The sequence below is a fragment of the Oryzias latipes genome, chromosome 1 (genome assembly GCF_053564925.1).
Source record: "Oryzias latipes strain Hd-rR chromosome 1, Olatipes_Hd-rR_3.1".
NCBI lineage: Eukaryota > Metazoa > Chordata > Actinopteri > Beloniformes > Adrianichthyidae > Oryzias > Oryzias latipes.
The window spans coordinates 42,805,827-42,816,086 of NC_136237.1; the positions used below are offsets into that span (position 1 = coordinate 42,805,827).

The 10,260-nt window shown below is 46.9% G+C and overlaps 1 protein-coding gene across 2 annotated transcripts; it reads left to right on the forward strand.

The window, feature by feature from the left end:
• Window positions 1-2,352: 2,352 nt before the first annotated feature.
• Window positions 2,353-9,452, forward strand: LOC101169013 (lymphocyte function-associated antigen 3). Of its 2 annotated transcripts, none has more exons than XM_004084615.5 (6): window positions 2,353-2,509; window positions 4,768-5,067; window positions 5,219-5,497; window positions 5,577-5,684; window positions 8,024-8,085; window positions 8,412-9,452. In XM_004084615.5, the coding sequence occupies exons 1-6, from the start codon at window positions 2,473-2,475 to the stop codon at window positions 8,685-8,687; spliced, it is 1,062 nt and encodes a 353-aa protein (XP_004084663.1). In that variant the 5' UTR covers window positions 2,353-2,472; the 3' UTR covers window positions 8,688-9,452. The 2 variants fall into 2 exon arrangements, with proteins under 2 accessions (XP_004084663.1, XP_078804956.1); XM_078948830.1 differs by lacking the exon at window positions 2,353-2,509 and adding an exon at window positions 3,569-3,686.
• The last annotated feature ends 808 nt before the right edge of the window (window positions 9,453-10,260 follow it).

Here is a 10,260-nt window from a genome sequence, read left to right on the forward strand (position 1 = left end):
CTAATCTGGTTCTTCATTGATTTCAGCTTAAATAAATCAACTGAGGGAAGTGAAAGGAAGTCTCTGGATGAATTTACAGACAGTTTTCTTCATGGCACAGTTCCTGTTCAGAATGTAAATGTATTTACACCCTGGGATCAAAAATCTTTTAATTTTTTTCTGGGTTTTTCTAAAACAGAGGATTAGAGATGCCATAGGAGAGGAAAATATGTCAAAAATAAAAGTTTATCAGATAAAAAGCTTTAAAATCAGAAAAAAGGACAGATCAATCATCTTCATCACCATTGTCATCGTTTCCTAGGAAACCACTGTGTCCTCAGGATTTAAGATGACATCCATAATGTTTAAAGTTGAATTTTCGGGTCTAATGATTTATCTGTACCCCTTGTTCTATCCTAGGCACTTTAACATTGGGAGTTGGGTCATCTAGACCCACTAGACAGAGCTCTGAACCTTTTTTCTTCAATGATTTGTGATCTTCACTGGTGTCCATGGATTACATGAAATCTTTCCACCTTTAAAGTAAAGTAAAGTCCCACAATCACACCTAGGTGTGCGACAGTTGTTCTCTGCATTTGACCCCTCCCCTGCAGACGAGCCGCAGCGTTAGGAGTCTTGGCCTCACTAGGAATGTTAATTGCTTGCCATTGATATGGTAATTGCCCAATTACCATTGTTCATTCCCTCCGGAAATCGAACCCTGGAACCTTCCACCTTACCAGCCGCAGTTTAAAGGCCCGTACACACCGGGACGAATATTCGCCAGAGTCTTTTGTGTTCACACCCAGGCGATTTTCGCTGACGATGAGCCGAGTGAACATGCAATTTCATTCCCTGACACTAGATGGCGCTTAATGTAAACAGAAATACTCCTGTACACAAGGTGGCGCTGCGCAACTTTACGCTTCTTAAAGTCGCTTTTCACTCAGAAGAAGAGAGCAAGTATTTACGCGCTTGTCAGAATCATACAAAGAAAACATGAATATTTCAGGCACCAGTAGCTCCAACTGGTGCTTGGTTCGGGGATATTTTAGAATGTCCGTCATTATTGCTTCGTGGCAGTGTAGACGCTACTTGGTGTCTATCTTCTTCGCTGGTATGTGTGCTCAGCAAGGCAGTTTTGATGTTTGAGCGCCCCCAAGTTGTGTTTTACTGTAACTTCAGAAGCTCCAGACACGTGTGCAAAAGCGCCATTCTCATTGGTCGAATAGATTTTCGACGCGAGGCGTCAAAAAAAAAAAAACGAACCCTAGGCGTTTTTTAAAAAGTGACGTTTTGACGCGTGCCGTTTTTTCGCGTCGGTGTGCACACTCTCATTGGTGCCCTTTGTTTAGTCACGAGGCGTTAAACGTCGGCGAAAATCGCCGGCAAAATTTGTCCCGGTGTGAACAGACCTTAAAGGGCCAACTAACCTGCCTACCTGCCCCCCCACATCCCATGGTAGGAGTCGTCCAGAGCGACCTCAGGCCCCAAGAGGGACTTACTAAGGTGATGGGGGGGTCAGCCTGCGATGCACCTCAGGGGTAGGAGCTACTTGGCAGTGTCACCCCTCCCATGGTTGCTGCATGGTGGGGTGCTCGTCTGTTGCAGGGTGTGGGGGAGCTGCTCTCCTGGTTGGGCTGGAGCTGCACTCTCTGTCCCCCCCCCCCCCCCCCCCCCCCCCCCTGCTCTCTGGCTCTGGGGGCCCCGCAGCAGTCCTCCTGGCCATGGCCTGGGGGGCCGATGCGATCACCTGGGGGGCGGTTGTTCTCTGCCTGCTGCCGTGTGGCGTTGGGGGGGGGTTCTCCATCCTCCAACCATTTTAAAAGAACATAAAGACTCACCTGAGCACAGGTGTTAGCTCACCTTTGCACCAATAGTTGGCGTGGCTGAATGAAATATTTCACTTGTGTTGGTCTTAATGTGTAACTATGCGTGTGTGAAGATGAGTTGTATTGTGTACATGTTGACAAATTTGCAGTGAACATTTTTGGAGCCAACAGGTGTGTTTGTAACATCTGAGTGTGTAGACAGGCCCCGCCCCTTTAGACTTTTTATGCATCCACACCTGACAGTAATAACTATGAACATCCAGCAACTTGTTGCCTCATGCTGCTTTATAGCTTTAACAACCCCCCCCCCCCCCACACACACACACACACACACACACACACACACAGACATCTCTCTTTCTTTCTTCTTCTTTTCTGTTCGGTCCAACTAAAAAGACAAATGTAATTCATACAAATAAAGTTTAGTCTAGATTCCTTAAAGGGTTTATTCAGATATACCTCTGCTGTGTCAGAAGAGCCATCACTCCTGTTGTAACAGGAAAATCTGTCTTAAGCATGAGGCCTTCAGCTCTCATCTGTCTGCTCAGCTGCTGGACAAGTAAAAAAAAGAAGAGTTGAGAGGAAGAGGAAGAGGAAGAGGCCCCTCCCCTCCCCGGGTCTCGCGGCTGCAGCTCGTCAGTCATTCTCTGATGTTCCTCTGATGGAGCTGCTGAAAAGAACCGTCTGCTTTTATATTGGTGAGTTTCTGCTTCATTTCTTCGCTGGAAAAGCTGCGGGAGTTTCTATTTCCGGTTTGGTTCGGTTCGGATGCTCGGTGTTTCAGCACTGCCCCCCCCCCCTCGAACCGGAGCGTCTCGCGCTTCTTCTGGGAGGCTCTTGTTGGAAAATGTTCTGAATATTCTGAAAATCAACTTTGCTTTATCATCATTTTTCCCGGAGGATTTTATCAGAAAACATCTTAGACATGTATTACTAATTAGAGAGTTTATTTTTAGATAAAAGCTTAACGTCAAATGAGGTTTTTTTAAAACCTGGAGGTCCATCCCGGTCTGAATCTTTGCAGGAAAAGCTGGCCCGTTGGGTCCGTGTTTTCACCTGTCCAGGTGCAGCAGCTGAATCAGTCGTTAGAGGCTGAACAGGTGTGGTCTTCACCTGCGGAAGCTGGTTAAGGACACAAACCCGGATCCTGAGATGCACTTCCTTTTGTCTGGCAGCAAAACAGAAGAGCTGAAATATTTGCATGAATTTGTATTTTATGAAAATGCAGGTTCTCTGTAAATGTTTGATCTGGTTGTTATGGAAACCAACGGTTTGGAAAAGCAGCTCAAACTGAATCTGATCACTGAAGGAAAGAGAAAAATCTTCTGCTTTCAGTTTGTCTCAAGGAAAGAAGATCTGTCAGTTTTTAGGGACGTCACTGTGTTTATGAAAAACACTGAGACCTGCGGGAATAATCAGCTGAGCTCGGTTACCATGACAACCGCCTTAAATCCATCTCAGTCTTCTGTTTACTCTAAACCGACATATTTGTTGACTGTGTAGATTTTTAGGTTTACAGTCAATACGGATCCTCACAGAACGTGAAAAGAGGCTTTTCTTTGGTTCCTCATGGATCTACTCTGAGGTTCTGAAGCCCAAAGGGTCTGGTTCCGGTCCTCGGGTCCCAGCAGACCCCTCCTGTTCCCTGGAACAGGTCATGTTCTGCTGCTTCTTCCTGTTCTCCATTTCAGAATGAGTTTATTGTCATCAGAGTCTGACGTTCACTGCATGACGATGAGGAAACAGAATCACTGACACGACAACAGAAGTCACAGGAAGACAAATATCAGGTTCAACGTCTGTGGGTGGAGTCGGGTTTGGGTCGGTTCCGTCAGAGACAGATGTGACCAGAGAAAGGCGTCTGGAGACGGTCATGTGAGTTTGGATGACCTGATGGTTCAGGAGTCTGAAGTCAGTCGCGTTCTGGCTGAAACCAGCAGCTATGACTCTCAGTTACTGAGAATTTATCAACATCACCGGGAAAATGAGTTCAGACCAGGTCATTGATCATAAAGGTCATTTTTCTGGAGGAAATCCTCTACATGTTCTGTTTCAGGCGAGGCTTCGTGTTTCCTTCTCTGGACCACGTTTGTGTTTTTCATTCAAGCGTGACTCATTCTGCTGGATTCAGACCTGATCCAGAGGTGATCAGAGCATGGACGACTGTTTCATATGTTTAAGAAAGTAGAGAAAGTTTTACTAGATATTATTCACAATCCAAGTTCAAAGTGGTGAAAATTCTGATGACCCAGCATTCCAGCAGCATTTGAACTAATCATCTTCACTAGGCTCTTGTGGTCGGTTAGGACCAGGAAGGCTTGAACCGACTCTTCCAGCCAATGCCTCCTCTCAATGAACGCCTCCTTCATGGCCAGCAGGTCCGGTCGACCACGTCATAGTTACGCTCTGAGTTGTTGAGTTTTCTGGAGAAGTACAGCTGCGGCCCCTCTGTTAGAGGCGTCCACCTCCACGATAAACTGCCCGGCTGGGTCCGGGTGATGGAGGAGGGGCGCCTGGTAAACCGCTGTTTCAGCGTCTGGATTAACTCTTTGACAGAAAACTTCTTCACACTGAGCCTCGCTCAGGGCAGTGTTTAAGCGGGCTGTGATTGATGGGATGAAATGGGAGTTAGGTGTGCGGCATCCAGGAAGTGTGCGCCGGGGTTGCTGGGAGATGTAGTGGTTGAACTCTAGAGATGGTTCCTGCTGGTGATCAGAAGACGAGACAGAGTTCTGACTTCTGACAGAAACTGTTTTTTTTGGTTTCACCTCTCAGCTGTAGCACGGAGGCTGAGCGGGACCAACCCGGGCCAGTCAGGCTCCGCCTCCACGCTCTGCAACCACACCCTTACAGGAGTTTGGACCTTTAACTCTCTCAGCATTTTATAATAACAGAGACGTAAAATGTGATGAATGTTTACGTCTGTAGAGTTTGATCTGTTCCTGGTGTTTTCCAGTGATGCTTGTTGCTGCTTCAGAGGGACAGAAGACCTTCCTGAAGGCTGTTGTGGGAGGAAACGTCACTCTGCCTGAATCTATTCCTGAGGAAGGATTTCTGCTACGGGAATCAACAAACCTTGCTCAGGTGTTAGAGACTAAACTGAGAATAATCAGGGAACCCTACAAGAACAGAATTCTGTGGGATCAATCCTCTGGACTCTTTACAATCACAGACCTGCAGAGGAGCGACTCTGGACTTTATAGCATTGATTCTAATAACAAAAAAGATGTTGTCTTTTACAACCTGACAGTTTTTGGTGAGTCGTCTTTTTGTTCTTTTGTCCGTTCGATGACGTTTCCAGAACCTCTGCAGCTTCCCGAGCCAACAGAAGACCCTCCTCTTTGGGTCTCTGCTGGTCTGGAGCTGGACAGCTCAGGACCCTGACCCTTCTCCTTCTCTGTCTGCAGACTCGGTGGCGCCCCCTGCTGTGCAGAGACTGAACTCCAGCTCAGACGGCTGCTGGTTGCTGTGCTCTGTGGACAAACACAGCTCTCTGTCATGGTTCAAAGGTCAGGAGAAGCTGGAGCGGAGGGACTCTGTGCTCTCTCTGAATGTCTCCATACCCAAGGAGGACCTGGACGCCTCTTTCAGATGTGAGTCCTCCAACCTGGCAGAAAACAGATCTCAGACTGTGGAGGTGAAGACGCTCTGCTCACATGTCATTTCAGAAGAATCAACCAGGCTCCGTAAGTTTCACCTTCCCTTCATTCTCACAGGAAGACATTGTTCTAGATGTCTGACTTCCTGCTTTTATCTTCATTGCAGGTTGGGCAGCGATCGGCATCTCCATAGCAATGATAGTTGTTATCACTGCGTTGGTCGTTTGTTTAATCAAGTGGAAACTCAGACTCAGACGCAGAAACTCAAGACGAGGCAGGTATTCTCACTCGATCACCGAGCTTCCTTTCACTTTCAGAATCTGTTTTTGATGTAAATATGAAAGCAGGACGGCTGTTCTGTAAACGTGACGGTTTTAGACGTTTCTAAACAAAACTCTTCTGCTAACTGCAATAAATGCAGAGAATCCACATTTCATTCTAATTCAAGGCCATTTCCAGACATGTTTGAAGGTCTGTGAACCCTGTTTATTTGCTAAAGTCTGTCCTGTAACGTTTTAAAACATAATCTGATCTGAAACAGAATGAAAATCAGATTTTCTGTTTTTACCTGATAGCAAACGTTTCATTTCTAAACACTTTAAAAGACAAAACTCTAGAACCAGAACAATCTGGAAAGATGAGGTTTAGGAGTGGGGGGGGGCATCCTGCAGTGGGCGGTCTAGAGTGATGAGCCACAGGAATACAGCTGAATGTCATCTGCATAGAAATGATTCCACGCTTTGTCAAAAAGATCAGGAAGTCGACCCAAACAGTCTGAGGAAGATCTTAAAGTAGGACCTATAACTGAGCCCTGAGGAACCCCACAAAGCTCAGGGACCCGCCTGACATGAAGCCGTTCAGCCACACCTTCAATGTCTGTCACATGATCCAGAAGTGAACCAGACTGTGCTGGAAAGTCCAAACGTCTGGAAGCATGTTGAACACCAGATTGTGGAGCGCCTCTAAAGGCGTCATCAGGACAAGAACCTGAAGTCTGGCAGCAGATCTAAGAAGATCCAACGTGTTTGTAGTCCAGACCTCAGAGGCTGTGATGGACCTTCAGAGCAGATTCTCTTCATTTCATGACTCTAAAGGTTGGTTTAAGATGAAGATGAAGATGAAGATAGGTTCTGTGTTTTCACGTTTCCTCCTGCAGTCGTGCAGAGGAGGTGCAGACTTCTGCAGAAGCTCATTGATCTCCATGATTCTCCTCTGATAAACTGAAGGTTCGGTCGCTCGCTGAGGCTCCACGCGTGTGACCGGCCGGTGGCGCCTTTGTTTCTAAAGCCTTTTCAGATCTGAGTTTGTGCGTTTCCTGGTGTGTCGGGAGAAATCGACCTGCATTTGACAGCTCATCAAAAGGTTTCGGTTTCTGCAGATCAAAGGGATCAAAGTTTTCTTTCCAGCAGTTTCTGGGGATCGTTTGGTTTGAGGCGGACGGCAGATTTAACCTGAAGGACTTTTCTGGGTTTCTGCGTTTGTCGGCTGCGTCGCTCCGTTCCGCGCTTGGACACGTTAGGCGGATCTCAGCAGGTCAAAGAGCGACACCAAACTGAGGCAGGAAGTGATGCAGCTTCCTGATCTGTGATCTGTTCTTCTCATCAGTTCTGGTCACCAAAGAGCAGCTTTAACAGGAAGTCCCTTTGAAGAAAAGCTCACGAGAACAAACCGCTTCTCGTTTTGGAAGAAGCAACAGTTTTGCCGAATTATGATTAAATCTTTGGCTGCAGCAAACGCCAACATGTCAAATGGACCAAATCCACATGGGTGCACGTGCACATGCACATGCACATGCAGACAGACGTGTTTGTTTCAGTGTCATGAGTCCTGGTCTCCTGGGGAACCATGAGTGTTAGCAGAAACTCTGAGTTGCCATGGCGACACCAACAAACAGAAGCAGATCATTAACTCTGACACTGAACAGATCCATCCTGAGGTTAGCATCAACCAAAGAGGCTCAGACCGTCAGTCCGTCGACCCTGAAACCTTAACGCCTCACAGAGACAACCATGCCGTAACGTAAAGATTGTCAACCTGCAGCTCCGGTCCACCCATGAGCTCCAGGATATATAATGGTTTCCTCTTGGGGGGGTTTAAGGATGAACAGTGACATGGTCCTGCTGATTCTGGTTCCTACAGCTTCCCAGCTGTGAGGAGCATCTGTAGAAAAGCAGAGATCAGAAAATCTGCAGATTCTTTTCACATCTTCAGGTTGAAGCTGATCTGAAGTTGAAGCTGAAGCTTCTGCACAGATTTCAACACATTTCTGTTTTCATGAGAAGAAGAGAACATCCAAAACACTGGAGACACAAGGTTACAAATAAGAACATTTAGGTTAAAAAACAGAACCATCCACTGAATCATCCATCATCATCCATCCATCCATCCGTCATCCATCCATCCATCCATCATCCATCCATCCTTTGAGGATGTGGTCAGAAGTCCTCATGAAGCTGCAGAGTTCTAAAGTTTTCTGGTTTCTTATCTCCCATCATGCAGTAGATTTATGTTTCTAAATTCTTCTCTGTGTTTTTCTCACATTGAGTTTCAGTTTTTGAGCTCAAAGGTTTGATTTGATTCTATTCTTTAAGTTCTGAATGTTTTTCTCTGCAGGACTTGGAAGCGAAGACTCAGTCCAGTATACGGCAATACAGTTCCAGGACAGGAACATGCAGGTACTTCCCGCTGAAGCTTTATGGTGATGGGAACGCCCGGCCGCCAGTGTTTGCTCAGCTGTTCGCACACAAAGCCACAGGCGCCGTTTGCTGAGCAGCCGCCGCCTTTCAGACGCCAGCTGAGCCGATACCGGCTGGGAAAGTCGATCACGGTCTCCATTTATTTCCTTCAGAAGCAGAAGTTCTGTTTGACAGAAGCTGCTGCAGCTCCAGGAGGGGTTCTGTTGGGTCTCTGGACTCCTCAGGGTTCATTTGCAGAATCAGAACCTGGAGGTTCCAGAAGCCTCACTTCCTCTGAATGATCCTGTTTTTTCTTCTGTGTTTAGAGAACTACGTCTGACATGCAGGACGCCTCCCACCTGGCTACGGTGTATGGCGTCCTGAAGAAGGATCACATGGACCTGACAGAACCCTCCCATCCAACCACGGTGTACGACCAGCTGCAGAGTCATCGCATGGACCTGACGGAGGCCTCCCACCTGGCCACCGTGTACGACCACCTACAGAAGGACCACATGGACCCGACAGAAGCCCCCCAATCCGCCACGGTGTACGACCAGCTGCAGAGTCATCGCATGGACCGGACGGGACCTGCAGAGTGAAGCATCAGCCTGAACGTCCTGCAGATGCGTCACTTTTCCTGCAGGCCTCATGAAGAATATTTATTAATAATATATCTGTGAACATTTTGGTAAAAATCCGTTTGTTGTCTTCATTTGTGTTTTTGGTTGAAGTTTAAATGCACAGAAGGTTCCCGGAAGCAGCTTAGAGCAGAAAAAACGTTCCTGACGGTTTTTGGTTTTCTTTTGTTCTCATGTTCTCGAGTCGTTTCTGTTTCAAAGTTCTGTCTTGGTTCTGCTCATCCAGACTCTGGTTCTCCTGCTTCTGGGCCGTCCTCAAACCTTAACGTGAACGTCTGAAGGAGGAGAACCTGAAGGTTCTGGTCAGATTTAAAGGTGTCGCTGCAGGACTGTGTGTAGAGGACAGGAAGTGGGAAACTCTTCATCGATGGACTGACAGCAGAGTCCATAAAAACTGAAGCCAAAGGAGGAAGAGGAGCAGATCTGGTGATGAAACCCAGATCCCCCCCCCCCCCCCCCCCCCCCCAGACAGAGACCGCTGTGGACGGTCCTCACCTAAACATGAACCTCCAGATGTTTGTGGTCCTTCATCCCTACGTTATACATAAAAAAAGGACGGACTGAGACTGAAGAACAAAACAGAGCAAACTCAGATTTCTGTAGTCCAGATTATTTCATTTCAAACAACATGTTAATCCTCAACAGACCACCTTGCCCCACCTCTGTTCAGCTGAATGTAAGTTCTGTTTTTTTTTTTTCTAAGAATAAACTCCAGAATCGACCTTATTGTTTGTCTGAGTTCACTTTTCTTGTTCAGGCAACATCGCCCCCATGTGTCGGCGTCTGGAACTGTGTGCCGTCTGTTCTGTAATCTGGAGTTTAGGTGGTAGAAATGATCTGAGCTCCACAGGAGGAGGACGCCTCTGAAATGTTTGATGTTGGTGTGGATCTGGTTCTCACAAAGATCTGCTGATAGTGAGGACATGCCCCCCCATGTTTCTGTTTGGTTTCTTTTACCCCTTGTGCTATCTTAGATGACCCCCCCCCCCCCCCCCCCTTCCATTGAGGTGTTCTCCCTACCATGACAAAGGTGGATAAAGGTGGAAAGATTTCATGTAATCCATGGACACCAGTGAAGATCACAAATCATTGAAGAAAAAAGGTTCAGAGCACTGTCTAGTGGGTCTAGATCAGTGTTTTTCAACCTTTTTTGAGCCACGGCAAACTTTAACCTTGACAAAAATCCCGCGGCACACCAGCATCCAAAAAAAAAAAAAAAGCAGAAATGCATGGTCTCTATTGATCGACAGCCCCCCCCCCCCCCCCCCCGCCGCAATCTCACGTGCATTTTGTGATAATTGTGGCCCAAAAAGCAGGAAGTTGCGGCTGTTTTTTCTAAGAGATGAAATAAAAGTTAAATTAGAAAATTTAGAAACTGTTTGTTTGTCCGTTGAGGTTTCTAGACATTTCACGCGCACTCATTGTGCGCTGGGACACTGGCCCTTTAAGCCAATGCATCATGGGAGATGTAGTGTGAAAACTGCCGAAAAAGGGCAGAAAGACTCGCGTGTGTGAGCTTCATTGTATTGTTCAC

Excerpts from the sequence above, each read along its gene's own strand:
- LOC101169013 (XM_004084615.5), top strand. The coding sequence starts at position 2,473 with ATGGAGCTGCTGAAAAGAACCGTCTGCTTTTATATTG. Across the intron at positions 5,498-5,576 it reads AGAAGAATCAACCAGGCTCC|GTTGGGCAGCGATCGGCATC; the intron begins GTAAGTTTCACC and ends TCTTCATTGCAG. Across the intron at positions 8,086-8,411 it reads TCCAGGACAGGAACATGCAG|AGAACTACGTCTGACATGCA; the intron begins GTACTTCCCGCT and ends TTCTGTGTTTAG.